Below are 21,686 nucleotides of genomic sequence, written 5' to 3' on the forward strand. Positions count from 1 at the left end.
ATTATAAAGATTGAATAAATGAATAAAATTAGATTAATTGAATAAAATGTTCAAATGTTAAAATATTATTGTTTCAGAAAACAGAAAACTTATCTAAAAAGTAAGTGAGATGAGGGCGTATTTACTTATTTAATGCTATATTCAGACAGCCAAATTTCTTTAGTTTCGGAAAAATTAAACTAATACTGTTTACATTATGAACTTTAGTGAACGAACTTTGCTAAAGTTGATTCAGGGTTTACATTGTCGCTTCGTGTTTTCATTTTGACAGTTGTTGTTTTTGTTATCTTTTGTTTACATTTTGATGTTTGTGAATATTGTGTTCGTTTATTATATATTTTGATGAAAATTATGGATCAAAATATAATTAAGTTTCTCTGCAGTGAATTTGAACAAAATAAAATTCTCAATAACAGATTAAATTAAAGACGAAGAAAGATATATTTTTTATGAATATGTTGATATAACTATCAAATATTCTTACAGGAAAGATAAGGAAAGTTTTGGGAATAGTGCAAATTTTTTCAAGGAAAGCTTCCGTATGAATCGCCAATGCTGGTAGTGGATTACAGGTAAAATTTAAGTTCATATATTTATAGATATATAATATTATTGTTGTATATTGTTATTTATAGATATATATATGTTTTATTTCTTTCAGATATAAATTTGCAACGACTCAAAAATTTTCAAAGACCTTTCCAATGACAACAACCCACAAACAGAGGAAATAAGAAGAGCAATAGCTGATTATTTTGGTAATTTTTATTTACCTTTTTTTTACACTTATAACTACAATTATGTAAAAAATAATTACATATTATATACATTTTTTTGTTTGTACTTCTAAAAACTGCTTCATTATATCGACTTTTTCTCTTTCTCCTTGTTCGAGCAATTCCTTTTCGATTTTATTGCATTTATGCAGTTGCTCCATTAAGTGATTTAACGTACAATTTTTTTCTTTTTCCTTGGAGTTTCTTCACACGAATCTTCAGATGGTTCTTCAGACGATGATGAAATTCGGATGGAAATCGATCCACTATCGATTGGAGATGAAGAACAAAGCTTTTGATCCGAATTAACCATTGATGAATGGGCTGCAACAGACAAAATAGTTTAATTTATAAAACTTGTAAATACTGTAACATATAATTTTAAACTTAATTATTATTATTATTTAATGTATATAACATTTTGTAAATAATGTTAAGTTAAATTATTTTTTATTATATTTTATATTTAAAATAATTGCACAAAACTCTTTTTATTGTAATTTTCTCTTATATCTTTTACATGAAGAAATTTTAAGTTCAATGTTTACAATGTGTTCTTACATATTACTCTTACTCTATACTCCCCCGATCGGCAATTGTTTTCGTTGGCATTCCACAGTAACTTATAACTTCGTTTAGTGCACTGAGTACGTGTTTTATCGCGGTGCTTTTAACTGGCTTTAGTACGGTAAATTTCGTAAAAGAATCTACTATAATGAACAGGTATTCATTTTGTTTCACACTTTTAGGAAATGGTTCTAAGTAATCCATATGTATGGTCTTGAATGGTGCAGGCTCTATTTTATCGAAATGGTAAATTCCTACCTTTTTCCCCCCTGGCTGTTTATTATACGTACATTCAACGCAAGATTTAATATAATTCTTTGTGAAGTTTCGCTTTTGTGGAAACCATAGATGAGTTTTAATTCGATTTATCGTCTTTTCAACGCTCATATGTCCTGAGCTATCACGACAGTCCCGAAGAACTCGATATCTTAAACGCTTTTTCACGACCCATAAAAACTTAGCACCATACGATACAGCCGACCCACACAGGGGTATTTGACCAACTTAGGCGGCAAAAATTATTTTTGTGTTATGTAAAGCCCGATTCCACTAATCGCTATCGCTAAAACTCCATCGCTAAAATTCTTTAAATGCATTTTAGCGACTTTTGCGATTCTGCTAACTCGTTACGCTTAATTTCTATTCGCTAATTTTCTCAACTTTCAAAAACAGTTGATTTTGAATAAAAAAACTCCATTGTTTAATTTTAGATCCAAGAACAAGAAAAAAATTCAAGAGTATAAACATGCAATGGGGCTGACCGGAAATGTAAATGGGATTTAACCGATCTAAATAAACGGATTATTGCAGTAGCGGTACAAGTGTTCAATATTGGACATAATAACAATTTATTATTAATAAAATAATAACAATATAAATAAACACATATTTTAATAATAATAAAACATATTTAAATAAAATCCAATTAATATGGAAAATAATTATTGATTATTTCCTCTCTTGCTATAAACGTTTAAGGGACGGGTTCTTCTGCTTCAAAGTCATTATCTTCATTTATTTCTTCGTTCGTGTTTTCTGCGCCATAATAAGCTTACATAAATATTTCGAAAGACGAAATATTTCAATAAAACGCGCATCAGATATAGCAAAGAGGTCTGTGGAATTTCGCAAACATTTTCTTTTGCAACGTAAATGATTCCGTGTATTTCTGATATCACCAGAAAAAAAATCTCTTTCTTATTAAATAGTCCATTATACAATTGATCCACACACCAATGTTATATTAATTTAATTTTAATTTAAATTTCACAATTTCACAAAAGTATTTAATATTTTTTTGCTGCAGTATCTGCTTTTAAATTTCAAATTTAAATTATATTTCCAACAGCTGATATTTGTTTACAATTTTTGTTTTTATTTTGACATTTTAATGAATTTCAGCATTACCCACATCGCCGGATAAATTTAACGAAGAGATTGTGTTAGCAGAGAATCGCACGATCGCTTATACTCCTAAAATAAACAAATCGCTTATTTAAGAATTTTAGCGAAGAGATTGGAGTTTTAGCGATAGTGATTAGTGGAATTAGTGGCCTACAGGACTTTTAAAGTTGCTAAAACAAAAAAATAAACATAAGCATGTCTAAAAACTGTGTTTAATAAAATGTTGCAAATGTATAGTAAGCTGCTCCTCTCAATACACAATTCGAGTAAGATATTAAAACAAATAAATATTATTTATTATATTATTATAAATATTGTTATAATAATAAAAAGTATGTCAGTTTTTTAATGTGACGTTTTTGCTAAACATATTCGTATACCTAACAACAGTAAAATTATTATTGAAAGCATGTATTTTTCTGTTCTTACCTTAGAACAATAAGTGTAATTTTAAAAAGATTTCTGAGTCACTGAGTGTTTGATAATATTAGTTGCAGTGGTCCCAACGAACTTAGAAAAATACCAAAAAGTATCCAAAACGAACTCATTGTCAAATTTTTGCTGGTATTGGGATTGCTGTGATCCATCACAACCCCACTTACAAACGAATGTTAAGTTTTTTAAATCATTCTGTTCTAATGATTTAATCACTTCTTGAAGATATTCCAATAGTCTTGTTGCTGTATGATTCAAAAGATCTTGTAAATTGATTTCGGCACAAGTAGTAGTGATTTTGTATGCTGAACCTAATGGATAACAGTCCTTTTTGACCTTTTGAATTAAAGTATAACATGGATAAAACTTTTTATTATGTATGAGCTTTTCCAGCTTTGCATTATGCTGCTTTTATATATGCTTCGTATTATGCTGCTTTTATCTGCTTAATATATTTCTGTATATTTCTGTGATCCCTGAAGTACCTAAATACAAAGTGATAAAATTTAATTATGGAAAGATTACACGGAAACACAGTATACAGAGATCAAAAACGATGCTCATGAGTACACTGAATGCTGCTAGTGTGCTTGATTAGGATTTCAAATCCTCACAAAAATTAGTAAATATTAACTTTATCTTCAATGTTTCAATGTTTACGAAGCAATGCAAAATATTAGCTGTGTTTCAGCAAACATGATCCGCTCAATGATCTGAATCATCTTTGCTGAAACGATACGGATCACGTATGAAAGCAATTGGCAACGCGTGAATTATGTCAGATGTGTTTGTTTACAAAATTTTTTTTTGATTTGTGTGAATAATTTTGGCGGTAAAAGAATAAGTGAAATAATTTAAATATAAAAAATTTTGAAAAATACAAAAAAAAAATAATAAAATTTTTGAAATATCTGAACTATTAAATGTAAGTTTTTGTTTAGTATTTACTTTAAAACTTAAATTTAATTCTGTATGAAATAAATTGAAATCACAGATTTTATTAGAATCATCAAGTGAAAGCGAAACCGACTCTTCTATTTCATTTTTAAACACTAGTTCTAGTGTAATTAGCTCAGGGGATGAAGTTCATCAGCATGAATATAGTAAAAATTTTGTTGAATGTATTAATAATTTTTCTGATGAGGACTTCAGAAAAAACTTTAGGCTTAAAAGAAGTACTACAAATTATTTGATTGGTATGTGCGTATAAAAAATACAATTGCTATTAATTAATTATATTTTATTTTTCAATAGATTTGTATATAAATTCCAATCAGCAACAACAAAATGGCCGTGGTGGTCACAATCGGACGAGTGCAGGGAATGAGATTTACATTTTTTTGTGGTATATGGCGAATACAAATACTTTTCGCGAAATTGGTATTTGTTTCGGCATATCCAAAGCTTCAGCCTGGAGAATAGTTGAAAGAACAAGTGCTTGGCTCATATCAATTGGACATCAATTTATAAAATGGCCAAATACGTCCGAGGCATTTGCTAATATGGCAAAAGTGGAAGCCACGAAGAAATTTCCGTTTGTGATTGGTTGCATAGATAGCACCCATATAAAAATAAATGCACCACATCATAGCAAGGAGGCTTATTTCAATAGGAAACATTATTATAGCTTAATCTTACAGGCCGTTTGCGATGCAAATGGTCTGTTTATAGATGTGTGTGTTGGAGAGCCTGGTTCCTTGCATGACAGCCGAGTATTACGTAGATCACAACTATATAGTACAGCTTCATTGCCAAGCAAATTCCCCAATGGTTCTTTTATATTAGGAGATTCTGCATATCCCAATTTAAATTGGCTTGTAAGTCCATTTAAAGATAATGGTGCTTTGTCTTCTGCCCAAAGACAATTCAATGTAATGCATTTGCAGGCAAGAATTGTTATCGAAGACGCTTTTGGGCGTATGAAAACTAGGTTTCGTCGACTCTTGCACTTCATGGAACAGCAAAGAACTCCTGCGATAACAAATTTAATTATGTGTGCATGCATATTGCATAATATATGTTGTTCGCAAAATGATGAAATTGATAATGAATTTACCCAAAATGTATATTCGAGCGAAGAAGATATAATAAATACGCAAAATTTTGAAGTGGATAACAGATGGAGTTCAGTTTTACAATATTTAATTGAAACTGGAGTCATAACATCTTAACATCGAATCATTTTATTTTCATTTATTTACAATTGCTTTATTCCACAAGTAAATTATGTATTGTGTTTAAATAAATAAAAGAATTTAATTAAAGTTTTAAATATTCATTTGAATTTACTTTTTTTTAATAAATTAACAAAAAAACAATAACAATTTTCAATAATAACACAACATGAATAATAAAAACAATAATTATTATTATAGTAATAATTAAAACATTACTTAACATAAATAAGGAAATAAATAATAACAATTAAGTAAATAGATAAATAAAATATAAATACTAGCAAATAATAAATAAAATAAATAACAAATAAAATAAATAAATAAATAAAATTATATAAATACATTCAAATAAACAAGAAATAAATATATAAATACATAATTTTAATAAATTAATATGACGAACAAACATATAACTTAAAATAAACTTAAAATTTATTTGGAGGACGCGTTATTAGCTATTTTTTCCAATAGCTTCATTTTTTCTTTGTGCTGCTCTGATTTCATTTTAAGCGGCTCTTCTTTTAACTCCAATTTTCTTTGAGTATATTCTTCCAAAATTTTTATTTTTTTGGCAGCATATTCTTGCGCTGTTTTTGATTTTTCAGGTGGAGTATTGTTGCATGGCGACAATTGCCTTTTACGCGACGGTCCTGGAACCTCTGAAAAACATACAATTAAAATAATTAATCTATATTTATTAAAAGAGGAATGTATCAGAAAAATATATTACATAATTCATTTGCTAAAGTTTGTATAAATTGAAACACAACACAAGCTTTGTCGTCTGTATTTAGCAATAGATTTTAGCTCACTGAAATTTTGACAAAAAACAAGTCACCACAATTAACAACTATAAGACTAATCAATCTACGCACATTCTTCCATACAATTCAATTGCATTAAAACAATTTTATATCACAAAACACTAAATATATACATGTAGGTGTGCTTTAACTCTGGTACTAACCATCTCCAGGCAATGCGATTATTTGATTACCGCTTAAATTTAAAGTATGCGAGTTTGCAATCATTGGGCTTTTTCCAAATATTTCTTCCATCAGGTCTTCATAGGGCGCTGGGCAAGGTGAAGCACCACTTTGCTTCCTATTATCTTTTGAAGCTTTATATGCTCGCAAAAGATTTTAAATTTTAGCTTGAAGCATTTCCACAGTGGTGGGCTGAGCCTTTTAACTACTTATAAAAAAAAGTTTTTACACTTAATGCAAATACATACCAATATCCCTTGTGCTTCTAAATCAAGCAGAACGTTCTGCATAGCGTATTTTTTACGCAGATGATCTTCGAATTCATCTTTCCTGCTCTGATAGGAAAGCAGTAACGCCCTTGTTTCCTCTTTTGTCCAATTGCGCCTCTCACTATAATTTAAATGTGAAAATATCATTAATTTTATAAATAAAAATAAAACTCAACTATTTGCCGCCAAACTCCATGTTTTCACTTGTTGTTTTCTTTATATTTTCTAAGTCACCGTATCATATGTTAAAATCGCATTGCCAACCACATTTGCATTAAAATACGTTCCACTTTTATCTTTTATATACATTCCACATTGAACCAGAAATTAAACCAGATCAATTGCCAGATCAATAAAAATAAAACTCAACTATTTGCCGCCAAACTCCATGTTTTCACTTGTTGTTTTCTTTATATTTTCTAAGTCACCGTATCATATGTTAAAATCGCATTGCCAACCACATTTGCATTAAAATACGTTCCACTTTTATCTTTTATATACATTCCACATTGAACCAGAAATTAAACCAGATCAATTGCTGATTCACCCCATTGTTTTTGTTTTGTATGTAAAATTGAGCGGATCATGTTTGCTGAAACACAGCTATTGTTTCAAATATGCATGACTCCACTTTTTTGCTGCTTACAAAGTCATCCGCAAAAATCCGAAGTCAAACTTTTTTTTTCTTAAATAAAGAATCTTTCACCTTTATAATGCAGTTAATATCATAAATCAAATCAAATCAAAAAAAATTTATTCAAATAGCTACTCTAGTTACCTGCTTTAAACGATGTCATAATTTATATCTTTTAAGAATATTGTCACTATTAATAATATCACTTTTTATTAGCTACCAGCGCAAGTTGTAACTCAAACAAAAATTTTCCTTTCAAAATGCTCCACTTCAAATCAGCTGTGCATGCGAATGGCAGCACAGAGAAAAATAAAAAAAACATAATCTTGTAGCGAATTCTATTTTATAGTCTCAAATTAAAAATTTTTATGAAAAATTATTTCTGAAGGTTTACGTCTTGTAATTGCATCGCAAGCAACCAGTCGTGATTGTTTAGTCTAACCTTGAACGTACGCATATCTACTGTGTCGCCTCCATAAACATTTGGTAAAGCATTTCGGCTTAGTGCGTCCACGTGTTTCATTTGTTTCGCACTTTTATGTTCCATTTTCATATCAAAATCTTGTATACGTAACCACCAACTGGCTATTCTTGGAATTAGCTCGCGTATTTGCATCGTTGTTTTTAAAGCACTGCAGTCTGTCACCACCGTGATAGGTTTACCATATACGTAATAACGCAATCTCTTCAGTGTTTCGACTACAGCTAATTGTAAAGATCTTTTTCGGCTCTATCTATAGCTGGGGTATAACTCAGCCAGTATACCAGGGTTCGTTATCAGAAATTTATATAAGTAAAGAAGGAGACACTTGTGTTCCGTGTTTTTAAAATAACATTTATTCGTTACCTTCACAAAAGAAAATATTGGAGTTATAAGTAGTAATAAAATTAAGAATGTAAATGTTGAAAATGTTGGAAACGTTGTGTTCGTCGAAATCGTTGAGCTCGTTGTAATCGTCTACAGTGTGGAAAGCGTTGAAAACATTGATATCAATAAAATCTTTGTCAGCTATAGGCAGACAAAGATCCCTTCCTGATGTTGCGCCTAACCACGCTCGCCAGCAATTGCCAAACGCTCGTAGCCCCACATGCCTTCTGACAGTGTTGGTGACTCGTCGTCCATTCCTCCATCAGCTATGACCAAATGGAGGTCTGGATGACTAGTTAAATTACCCTACGCCAGCATAAGTCAAGCAGAAGGTAACTCAACTGGCTAAATTGCTCTACGCCAACATCAGCCAAGCAGAAGGCAATTCAACCACCATCACTTCGCCCAAACTAGTTCATCCATTCACATGGTGATCGTCAACAATGGCCAAACGAACCAACATGTGCCTGGACCAACTAGTCCGAGTTCCCACTGTCGTCCCTAATAGAATTGGCTTACCTTGAAAGGAAAGAAATTCCAAATAGAACGATTTGGCAATTTCGCTGCCCTTTTATTTGAAATTCCTTTCATTACAACCAAAAACAAAATTGTTTTCAAGTAAATAAAGTACCGTAAATTCGTCAAAATAAATTTCTTATTGTTGTACGCATTGCAATCAAATTCAACCTCAGGAATAATTTTTTCTTATATTTGGTTATGCAGACAAACAAGGGAAATAGTTACAACAAATTTACCTACCTTTTAGTAGCGGCAAAAAAACTAATCAAAACATGTTTTAACCTGCTGGGTCATCCATTAAAAAAAATTGGTTTTTTTACATAAGAAATTAATTGAATAAAAAATATGCACTTTACAGGGTCATTAAAATAAACAGCAAAATTAATTAAATTTAGAAATATGCTTTTACTAAGTGGATTTAAATCTCATTATATGTAATTATCAATTTAATTTGTGGGGTTAAATTTTACTGTAAAATATGTGCCTTACATAATGTTTCCAGCTCGTACCTGTGGAATTTTTGTTCATCTATCGTTGTAGATCTGCTATAGTACACGACTGGTTTTCATTCGTCCTTCTCATTCTATAATAGCACGCCTGCTAACCCAATTGGCCAAATTCGATATCTCGATTCAGAAAGATGCATTTTTTTATATTTAATGTCAATTTCGCCGCACGTAGTGCGTTAAATACTCGTTGTAATTTGCTAAACATTTCCCTGCCCTATTTCCGCCTACGCCAATATCATCCATAAAATCCACCATATCACCAGGATGATATACGTTGTGGCTTTGAACAGTCGCGCGAAAACTGTCCCGCTTCACTGCAATTGAAGCAAGCTCTAACCTTCGGTTCCGTTCTAAACTGTTGCTGTCCGGAGTTTCCATTAGCGTACACACTTTTGTTTTCAGGCATTACGCTCGAATTTATTATCGGATTAGACGATGAATTTACCAAAACTCTTTTGTTCGTTCCGCTTTGTATATTGCGTAAAAGGTCCTCAATACATTTGCAAAAATCTTTTAAATTGTTAAACCGTAGCGGTGCGATCGCCACTCTCAATTCAGTGTCGTTCAGTCCATTGCGAGTATATTTTATAATGGCACTATTACTTATCTCGTATCGTCGATCAACTGCCGGAATTCGAAAACAATAGTCTATGATGCCTTCATTAACATTATGTACCGCTTGACTCAATTCAATATTAATGTCAGCTACGTCACATTTTACATCAAATTCTGCACGCAACTTATTCGAAAAACTGCTCCATTCGCTACCGAATTCTGGTAGAGGATCCAGCCACACCCACGCTACTCCCTTTAACTTTCCATAAACGGCTAGCAATAGTTGTTTTTTATTCCATTGGAATGCATTAGGAGATCTTTTGATGCGATTGATAAATTGCCCGACCGTAAGACCGCTTCCATCTGTTGGATCGAACACGGGTATCGTTTCGGTGATATCTTTTACAGACCCCTGTTGTGGTAGATCGTTAGCCACTGTAGATGCAATTGCCGTCTTTTGATTTTCGCTTTTTTCACTCACATTTTCCATAGGTTTACTTCGTGTCACGTTTTCTATGCCCACTACAAATTGTTGATTCATTCGTTCTATATTATCTATACGTGAATTTATGAAGTTCACATCTACCGGCTAGCGGATTCGTCTGTTTTCAGGTGCTTCGTCAGACGCTATACCAACTACGCTTTATTGCCCGTCGTATGAAGACCTTCTTCTTCCAACGCCTCTTTCAGCTCGATTAAACGCATGTTCTTCAACTTCACCATTTTAATTTTATTACAGCCGTTAATTTATAAAGAACAAATTTCGTTTTACGTTTCGTTTTGACACACTCACACATTTCGGCTAGGCGATATTTATCCCACTTCTGATTTTTGTTAAGTTAAATTATTATTTATTATATATTATATTTAAAATAATTGTACAAAACTTTGACTGTTGTAATTTTCTCTTATATCTTTTACATGTAGAAATTTTAAGTTCAATGTTTACAATGTATTCTTAATACTCTATAAAAAAACACTATGCATCCCGCCATTTCACAAAGTCAACCCCGCATGGTTTCATTTACGTGTATTTATTTTCGTGTTCTTTACATTACGTTGTTGTAAATACTGTAACACATACTTTTAAACTAAATTACTTGTAAATACTGTAACATATATATTGTAAATACCATTAAAAATTATTGAAATATATACTTTACTTTAATTTACATAAGATATTGCAAACTATATGGTTTACATAAATATATTTTCATATCATACCAGCACTCTCCTCAACTTGTTTTTCAATTTTGAATCGCTTAAGTCCACCAAGCATTTCATTAATGTCATCGAAATGCCTCCAGTTTGATGATGCTCCGCCTGAATCTTCCATTTTCTTTTTCTCATCTCTATATACACATATATAAATATAATAAAAACCTAATAATTTTCATATAAATAAATTGAATTAAATTATTAATTGAACTAGATTAAAAATATATATATAAAAGTCCTTGGATTTCCTAACGCGCACAATCGGCAGTTTTGGCACACTCTGGCAGGGAGATCAACTCGAAGTAGTTCCTCGCTCTCAGCTTCCTGTACGCCCGATTGTTTCCCTGTGGGTCCCACCTCCAGTTCCGGAACCAGGCGAAACCAGGCAGAAGCAGGCGCTAGAAACATCTGGATGGCAGATAGTGAATATGGCTGTCTGTAAAAGCGGAACAGGTAGTGACATACTGATCGCTGTGGATCAACCGTCGCTATTAATATTAAAAAAGGAAGGGACTATCAAAATCAGGCTAGGTTCTCTAAAGGGTCGGGTGCCAAGCGACAGGCTTCAAACTATCGGAGGAAAGGCTGGAGGTAATGCAAATTAATCTGCACCACTCCACCCTAGCCTCACTCGACCTGATTAGGTACCTCGCAGAACGTGATGTGGACGTGTCAATTGTTCAAGAACCATGACTTGTCAAAGGCAAGGTCTTGTCAAAGGCAAGGTCGCCGGACTTGGACTGAATGGCTATCATCTCTACACTCCACATACACAAGATAAGATTAGAACCTGTATAGTTGCAAAGAGAAATGTTAACATTTTTCCTTTAACTTCTCACAGTAATGGAGATCTTGTAGCGGTAGCATGTGAACCAAGGTACAGGCCCAGCTTGCAACTAACGTCCGCATACTTTCCGTACGACGAAGAAGAACCACTACCAGCAGCCTTTCGAGCACTTATTGCCTATGGAATAGGTATCTTCTCGAAAGATATGCAGATAAGGCAGTCCTATCGACTCCCTGACACTTGCAGCGTCTTTTAGGCCGAGATATATGCTATTGAAAAAACGGCCAACCTTATACAACAAAGTACAATTCGTCTCTCGAATATCACGATTTTTGTAGATAGTCATGTCGCGCTGAAAGCAATTGAATCCAATTGAATTGAATTGAATTTATTAAAATATCATACCTCACTGATGAGCATCAAACATATAGATGCAATATTGAAGGGAATGAACTAGCAGATGAGATGGGCAGAAGAGGTTCTGAACTGCATACAGGTGAGGCCGACCCCACAATACATACACCAATATGTGAACTGTTTAGGATGATAGAGGAATTCACTAACACGGTAACTAACAATTTATGGACTAGCTGTAAAGACTGTGTCACTAGAACCTTATGGCCTAGGTTGAACAAAAATAAAACGAAAAGCCTTTTAGGCTTCAGCAAGCCTGCAGTTCGTGTGCTTACTAGAGTACTAACGGGGCACTGTGCCATTGCACCTGTGCTCCAAAGGTAGCGAATTCCAACAAACGGATTGTGCAGGAGTTGCCAAGATGAAGAGGAGGTGGAATCTATCAACCACTTCCTCCGTCTCTGTCCAGGACTTCAGACAAAGCGACTTGGAAGAGATAACGAAAGAAAACTTATCGGATCTCCCCAACTTCATCTGGAAAACCAAATGATTTAACAAGGATTACAGAGATTAGCAACTCGCCTCTCCCGACAAAATTTTTTAAGGGCATCACAATGGGCAATATATGCCTCCGAGTGGAAGTGCTGACAACGGTCAGCAAGCGCTTTCCGAATCTAACCTAACCTACATAAAAGATATTTACTTACATGTTTCTTATAAGCACCTTCAAAACAAATGTAAACAAACAACAATGTAAACAAAATGAAATGTCATTTCGCCATTTTCATACCAAAAACTTATCGATAACGCATCAAATTCAGCACTGTATCCAGGAAAAGGTAGTCAACTTTCCGGCAAAGTTCGAAGTCTGTTGTGTCTATTTTTATATGGCAAAATCGACTTTGGTTGCTGGTTTTGCGCTCAAAGACAATTCCAGCCAGCAAAATTCGTAATGTGAACATAGTATAAGTTAGTTTCGAAAGTGTTGATACTGCCCGAAATTAAGAGAATCATATGTTTTTTGCTTACAAATGGAATTGCATGCTCAAAACACTATTTGTATTTGGGATGTTTTAAAATTTGATATTTAAATTCAAAAATTTGATTTTTGAAATTAAATAAAAATAAATAAAAAATATAGTATAGGAAAAAATGAACAATAATATGGAACTCTTGTTAAAATATGTTTTTCAAAATATTTGAAATCGTCAAGCTACTGCAAAAATAATAAGTAGCTCCTTAGACAATGACTTACAATTGGTGAAGCAAAACATTGTTACTTTAAATCAACAAAGGGAGGACTGCTATAAAACTATACTACTTGGAACAACGCCATCTGTACCAAGACCATTTTGGAAATTTGTAAATATATCATCGTACATTGAAATGATGATATTTAATTTTTTTTTATAGAACCGGCAATCAGCATTTTGGAACAAGAGCTGTCACCCGGAAAATGTTTTTAAAACACATTTTCGTGTAACTCGAAAAAGATGTTCAGTTCTGTGTGAGTTGTTAAAATCTTTACAAAAAAGGACACTAATTGTGTATAACCAAAATTAATTTCATTCATTTTATAATACTTCTCAACTACATGATGCAATAACATCTTCCGTAACACGTTCCTTACACTTTGCACATTATGTCCTTTATTAAAAAAATGTTATAATATTTAGAGTAACATACAGAACGCACTTACCTTCTATATCAGGAACTCCAAGTTTTAAAATAATAATAACTTCATTAGCAATTGGACTAATGGTATCACATATAGTGTAAAGCGCTCGGCTGGAATCTTCAAAAAATGTAAGTAAGTTGTTGATATTATACAATATAACTCACTTCATTAAGATTTGCAATAAGAATAAATTTCCCTTCTTTTATTTTATTTTTGTACTTTGCAATTGCGTATCCATAGTCGAACTCCGCTTCTTGTGAGGTAAAATCTCTACTTTCTATTTCAACTGGCTTCATAACATTACTTTCAAAATATTTTCGCGGTTTTATTAAAGTCACCAGTTTCTAAAAATACATGTCACTTTTTCGTTATCTCAACTTTATCTTTTGCTTAAAATTTGTCTTTCATATAGTTGGATTTGAAAATTCTCTTAATTTCATGCTTTGTTTCAGCGAAATTAAGGCCATTTTTCTTAGTTTCGTTCTGACATTGAAACTAAGTTTTGTATGAAAAAACAGCTTAGTTTCGCTGAAACGAAGATGAAAATAAGATTTTTGCGAAATTAAGGTGTGTCTGAACAGCCTATAAGACCGTTGAGATCGTAAAATGTGCATCTAAAAATACTAGTGTTGATTCTCACCTGAAATCGAATTTATTTTATAAATCTAATATGCTGTTCAGACACACCTTAATCTTGCATAGAGAAGTTAGTATGTGTTCATATATTTCAAGTTTTAGGTTATATTGTTTCACAGGACTTTATTTAATAATTACAATTTTACAATATTATTATAAGAAAAAAATAATATTTCGTCACGTATCAGAATTTCACGTGTTGCCTTCTCTCGTTGTCAAATGACACATACTCACACTATGCTTCCTGTCAAAAGTGATAATGTTTTTTTTTTTCATGGTTGTCACTAGAGTATTTTTTATCAGGGTTGACAATTGTTTTAATATTTTGTTTTAAAACGATAAGTATTAATATAATTTTTTCAAATTCAAAAAAGTTTGGTATATTATAATACAATTTTTGCTTGTACATCAAATTTTTTTGATGTAGAAAATCGTAAAAATGTATAAGGGTAATTCTTTTACAAACCGGACGGATTTTGGCAAAAAATTACCTCATGATCTCCGATTTGGCTGAAATTGTGAGCTCCTTTTATAAAATAAGAAGACCCGTATCTCGGGAAAAAATTTTGTGATTTTTTTCCTAGGAGATATGGCCCCATGGGGTTTTGAGAATTGGCATAGTAGACACATTTTCAAATGGCTAAATCTCAAGTTCTATAAAAGGTAGAAACTTGAAATTTACAGCGTTTCAAAGATAATTGATTGAACTTTTATAAAATTGTTTAAACAATTAAACTTGTTTATATTTAAGTACTAATATTAATTATTAAATTTAAAAAAAAATTGTTCTTAAAATATATCCCCAGACATTCCATTTTTATAATATTATTTAGATTCAGTTTTAAATTTTGCTACGAAATAAAAATTTTCGAGATACCAACTTTTTTTGAAATTTGTTTATATTTTTTTTTCTCCCGCAAAACACATCAAGCACATGCGTACTACATTTTCATTGAACGAATTTTCAAATAATATACTACATATAGTCTTATATAATATTTTTGATTTCGATTAGTAATAAAATTCTACATATAGCCCAAAAATTTCAGGACGATATTGTAATTAGAAGTACTTTTAAAAATGTATTCTACATATAACCCAAAAATTTCAGGACGATATTGTAAATTATTCATATCACACCAAACACATACACACGATTTTTCAGTAAAAAAAAAGGAATATGTCACACAAATTTTTTTCTTATTTTTGATTCAAATTAATATATAAATTCTACTTAAAAAATAAATATTTCCACTGTGATATTCATTTTAAAAGTAATTAAAAAAAATTAATTAATCAGGTGTCCTTCACGTTACTCATTCGCACCATAGTACCATAAAATCAATTTTCGAAAGAAAACGATACAAAAACTTTTACTTTTTATTTCTAAAATAAATGTATATATAAAAAATTAACATTTGAAATTAGTTCCGCATCATTTCTGTTTTTAAATTATGAATTTTAACATAATTAAACCGTTTAATAAACTTTTTTCTTATATAGGTGAATTAAAAAGTTAATTAGTTTCATACTAGCCGATCTACCTAGAAAACACCTACTTTTTTCGGTGAAGTGTTATTTTGCTACTGTTGGAAAAATACTCTGCACAGGTAAGAAATGTTATACGAAAAAAACTGTAAGGAGCTAAAAACAAAATATTTTTTTTTATGGTTTTTACATTGATTTTATTAATTCTCATTTCATTATTACTACATAATCTGTAATGTCTGAAGAAGAAAATATTTTTGCCAATAATACTTTTTTGGAATTTGGAATAAAGCAGTGATATTTTAATGTGCCTTTAACTGATGTAGCTGCTTCAAAGCGGTGTTTAATCTTATTTTCTTCTACTTCATAGTCTTTTAACGTTGAGAAATGGCACACAATATTTGGTAAACATTCCTTAGTCCAGTTAAATAATTTCTTTGGTGTTTGGATTGGATTATTTATTCGTTGAAGGCTAGCTCTTGCAGCATTCCTCTTTAAGGTACCAGCTAAGCCGTCGCATGGTCCTTTGCCGTGTGACGTTGGAAAAAAGTCCCATTCTGCTTCCAAACTAAAGTCCATTTTGTGAAGAGGTAAATTAATAAAATTTTTTTTATTTTTATATTGTGAACCCGATCCATCGGAAAACTAAATAATTTTTTTAATATCCGTACTAATTTTTTTAATGAATTTGATAGCGTATTTCTGAAACAAATGTACAGCAGTCGTGTTGTGATGTAAACAGTCAGATATGCAAACAAAATTTTTTATTTGTAGTTTTTTATTTTCAAGACGGAGGTATATTGCAAAAATACGAATTGTTGCTTGATTATTATTCCAGTGAATACCTTGAGCAGAGTTTTGAACAACAAAAGCATAATTTTCGGAAAAATCACGCAAAACTATGCATTCAGTTTTTGCTAAGTTGTTTTTCTTATCAAACCATCTGTTAAGGATTGCAAATATTGGTCTATTTGGGATGTCAACGTTTTTAAAGTGCTTCTCTCTTCACGAACCCTTTGTTTGTATGTAACGGTGTCAATCATGTTGTCATCAAATATCTCCAGAAGTTGTTCATTGATATTTTCAGTTCCAGGACATTTGGCGCAGGTTCCTAGAAAACATTCTGTGTGTGAAGTATAGCAAATCATGCGCTGTAGGCAATCTTTATAGTTATTTATCGGCTTTCTACTACATGCAGTCAGTGCTTTTATATTCACTCCATATACCATTAATCGTACGTTTTCGTGTATGGAGCACACACAAACTGAATGTGTGCCACTTGCTCCTGCAAGAACGCTATGTTGTGGTCGTAAAGATGGAAATTTTAAAAAACTACATTACAGGTCTGGATGGTTGAGTTTGAAAAGAGTATGCAACTCCTTCAAATTGTTTAGAAAGGACCGTTTTTGCATTTGTGTTTTTTTTCCGTCAATTTGTACGGATACGCAGATTTTTTTCCCAGGCATTACTTGACTGTTTTCTTCACATTCGTAAAAATTTAAAACTCTATTGGTTACATATTTTCCTAGCGATGGCTTTTTTAATTTGGGTCTTCTTTCTAAGATTCATTTCCCTGAAGCAATTTTTTTAGCAACAGTAGTCATACATTTTGTAGCGTTTAAGAAGTAAGTCGTGACCCTTTCGGATAGACCAATTATGCATCACACCCACTTTTTTTATTTTCATAGTACCATCTGCTATGCCATTAAACTTTTCCTGCAGATTTTTTAAAATTGATGCGATTCATCTTCTTCATCGCTATTCTTAGAGTTATCCGGAGGAAAATTAAAAATTTTAAATTTGTGATTTATTTATTTAATAAAAATACTTCTGAGAATACTAACGTCCTTAAAAGTTTCATTTTTATGTAGAATTTAATGGTAAACTCAATTCAGAAATAAAAAGTTAAAGTTTTTGTATCGTTTTCCTTCGAAAATTGATTTTATGGTACTATGGTGCCACCTGATTAATTAATTTATTTTAATTACTTCTAAAAGGATTATCACAGTGGAAATATTTATTTTTTAAGTAGAATTTATATATTAATTTGAATCAAAAATAAAAAAAAAAAATTGTGTGACATGTTCCTATTTTTTTTACTGAAAAATTGTGTGTATGTGTTTGGTGTGATATGAAGGATAAATAGATTTTTGAAAGTACTTCTAATTACAATATCGTCCTGAAATTTTTGGATTTTATTACTAATCGAAATCAAAATTATTATATAATTATTATATTATTATATATGTAGTATATTCTTTGAAAATTCATTCAATGAAAATGTAGTACGCATGTGCTTGATGTGTTTTGCCGGAGAAAGAAACATATTGAACATTTTCAAAAAATTGGTATCTCGAAAATTTTTATTTCGTAGTAAAATTTAAAACTGAATCTAAATAAAATATAAAAAATGGAATCTCTGGGGATATATTTTAAGAACAATTTTTTTTTTGAAATTTAATAGTTAATATTAGTACTTAAATATAAACAAGTTTAATTGTTTAAACAATTTTATAAAAGTTCAATCAATTATCTTTGAAACGCTGTAAATTTCTAGTTTCTACCTTTTATAGAACTTGAGATTTAGCCATTTGAAAATGTGTCTACTATGCCAATTCTCAAAACCCCATGGGTTCATATCTCCTAGGAAAAAAATCACAAAATTTTTTCCCGAGATACGGGTCTTCTTATTTTATAAAAGGAGCTCACAATTTCAGCCAAATCGCAGATCATGAGATCAAAAAGGTGTCCGAGTTGTAAAAGAATGACCCATATGAATGACCCATATGTTTACTACTACATATTTTTTGTAGTTTTAAGCAATCCTTGCAGGAAGGTGAAATGTTTTTTGTATATGAAATTCAAGAAATTCGTAACTAGTTAATAACAACATTGTTTAGACTAAGGATCAATTTCATTGCATGAAGCCCGAAGTATTAGAAGAAATATAAAATATATAAGCATTTTCCGCACCACCTAAGAGGTATGCTTGCTGGCGCGTTATTGAGTTTCCGGTGTTCGGTTCCCCAAAATATTTTATTTAACAAATATACAATTTTATGTAAATACAATTTAGAATAACTTAATATATACAGAACAATGTTACTATTCTAAAAATATTTAATATGAACCTAAAATAATAAGGAACTATTCAATTTAATATAAATTATAAATAAACTTAATAAATCATAAAATTAAAAAAGAAAATGTTTTGTTATGTTTAAGCAAAAAGTCACTTAAAGAGTATGAACACTTTTGTGCTTCCTATAAGTGTTGAAAGCATAATTGTCTATGTTTAAAATTCGAAACTTTATTATCTCTATTGAAAAATTTTAAAATGAAGTAAATTCATACTTTAATAAAAAAAGCTAGAAGAGATTCTATTTTGCAATTAGAGCAATATACATATATAGGGATGAACCTAATTTATAGCAATTGCTATCAAAATAATCACAAAATTGTGATTCTACATACACATGTGTGTATTTGTTTAAATGTAATTAATATATGTATATCTTTATATAATAACAACATATCTATATACATATCTATATTTATATCTATATATAATATCAACACTCAACCGAAGTATAAAGTATTAACTTTGCTTCAGGATTTTTCCATTTTCATAATTATTATATTATGGAAAAAACAATATTCTAATCACTTTATAATACTAATTTCAAAGTACTAAATTATAAATAACATAGACAACTTAATTGGTTGTTTATTATACATATACACTAATTAGGCACACATCTAAAGTTTCTAATGTGTTAATACATTTATGTTTTTAATTTTTCTACAACAATAAATTTTTTTTTTTTTTTATTTATTTTATTTTTAATTGTATCTTTCTGATAAGAAATTGACAATTATGTAATCAAATCTTAAAAACTAAACATAATGCAATTAGCAGGTGCAAAAAAGGAGTTTAAACTTTATAATAAAATGAAATGGATTATTATTATCAAAATTTATATCAACATTTTTAGTAAAATTACGTTAAGGTGGTACGAAGCTTTTTCGCTTAAGTCTAGATATTGTGGTATCAGAAAGTAGCTGTTGCGCCATTGGATTACTATGCTGGTGAAGTTTCACTTTATATTTTTGGCCGCATGTTGTAATGACGTCTGCAATAGTTGGGATTCCAAGATCTTTGTGGATATGTACATTTTTGAGATACCAAGGAGCACCGGTTATTTGTCTAAGTAATTTGTTTTGAACTCTCTGTATTTTTTCGATATTAGAAGCACATGCTGCACTCCAGAGTTCTATACCATAGGACCAGATTGGTTTTAAGATTGAATTGTATACCAGGACTTTATTTTCCAGAGTTAGCTTAGAGTTTTTATTAATAAGCCAATGGAGCTGCTGTGATTTTAATTTAATTTGAGATTTTTTGCTTTCAATGTGCTTAGTCCAAGTCAACCTTCTATCAAGATGAATGCCAAGATATTTTACATCATGTGACTGAGGTATAATGATGTTATTCAACTTAACAGGGGGGCACGTTTCTTTTCGCAGAGTAAACGTGACATGCACACTTTTCGTTTCGTTTACTTTTATGCGCCATTTTGCTAGCCACTTCTCCAATAGACTTAAGTGAGTCGAGAGACTTTGGGACGCCCTTATGTGGTCACTGTTAGAACTAAGAATTGCAGTGTCGTCCGCGAAAGTAGCAAGTGTGTGATTTGAGAGTAGTGGGAGATCAGCTGTATAGATTATGTACAGAAACGGCCCCAATACGCTTCCTTGAGGAACATTGGCCATTATGTCGATTTCTCTTGAAATAAAGGTATTGTATTTCAATGTAAATTTTCTAGAAGATATATATGAATACAATAGCTTATGCATATTTTCAGGAAGATAACGTTTTATTTTATACATAAGACCTTCGTGCCAAACCTTATCAAAAGCTTGGGCTACGTCCAAGAAAACGGCGGAACAGTATTGTTTGTGTTGAAAGGCAGTATGTATTTCTTTAGCAATTCTGTGAACTTGCTCAATAGTGCCATGTCCTGTTCGAAATCCAAATTGATGGTTTGGGATCACATTGTTTTGAGTTATTATTGGCATAATATATGACAGGAGCATTTTCTCAAATATTTTGGATAACTGGGGCAAAAGACTAATTGGTCTATATGATGATGCCAAAGTTAGGTCCTTTCCTGCTTTTGGAATCATTTTTATTTCTGAAACTTTCCATTGCTTCGGGTAGTAGCCAAAAGCGAGGATGCTGTTAAATATCACCGTTAGAAAAGTTATTGCTGAATCAGGCAATTGTTGTATCATTTTACCCGTAATTTTGTCGTATCCAGGTGCCTTTTTGGGATTTGCAAATGTTCGAATAGTCTCCTTGACGTTATCCAAACACAACGTAAGGGGAGTTTCAACAATAGAAGGAGATTCGATGTTAGGTTGGAAATGTGATAATTGTGGGTTTGGCTGAAAGACACCCTTTAGGTGTTCTGCTAAAATACAACCTTTTTCTTCGTCGTTGCGAGCCCAAGAACCATCCGGTTTTCTAAGCGGTGGGTCATTTTGTATTGGCGTTTTAAATTTCTTCGTTGCCTTCCACAGAGAATAGTTGTTTTCTTTAAGTGGACCAAGAGACTCGAGATATTCTTGTAAAGAGCGGTTTTTGTCATCAGATAGTGCTTTTTTAAGATCTTTTGAAGCTTTATTTAATCTTTGTTTTGAGGTGGGTGATCGAAGTCTTTGCCATTCACGCCTGGCTTGTCGTTTTCGAGAAATAAGATAATCAATGTGTGATTGAAATACTATATTTGACTGGACTGATCTTTTTGGTTGAGAGGCTTTAAT

At 31.4% G+C, this 21,686-nt stretch overlaps 1 protein-coding gene and 1 long non-coding RNA gene across 2 annotated transcripts; both read left to right on the forward strand.

Moving 5' to 3' along the window:
• The first annotated feature begins 60 nt into the window (after positions 1 to 60).
• On the forward strand, positions 61 to 1,137 carry LOC119676482. The gene is made up of 4 exons (XR_005252246.1): positions 61 to 100; positions 487 to 572; positions 662 to 758; positions 978 to 1,137. It is a non-coding gene; the product is annotated as an uncharacterized LOC119676482 (long non-coding RNA).
• A 3,394-nt stretch (positions 1,138 to 4,531) lies between these two features.
• On the forward strand, positions 4,532 to 5,353 carry LOC119665567 (putative nuclease HARBI1). Its single transcript, XM_038074794.1, has one exon. The coding sequence runs from the start codon at positions 4,532 to 4,534 to the stop codon at positions 5,351 to 5,353; it is 822 nt and encodes a 273-aa protein (XP_037930722.1).
• The last annotated feature ends 16,333 nt before the right edge of the window (positions 5,354 to 21,686 follow it).

This window comes from Teleopsis dalmanni, chromosome 1 (assembly GCF_002237135.1).
Source record: "Teleopsis dalmanni isolate 2A chromosome 1, ASM223713v2, whole genome shotgun sequence".
NCBI lineage: Eukaryota > Metazoa > Arthropoda > Insecta > Diptera > Diopsidae > Teleopsis > Teleopsis dalmanni.

What these genes read in the sequence shown, in the direction of transcription:
- LOC119665567 (XM_038074794.1), top strand. Translation starts at nt 4,532, where the DNA reads ATGGCGAATACAAATACTTTTCGCGAAATTGGTATTTGTTTCGGCATA.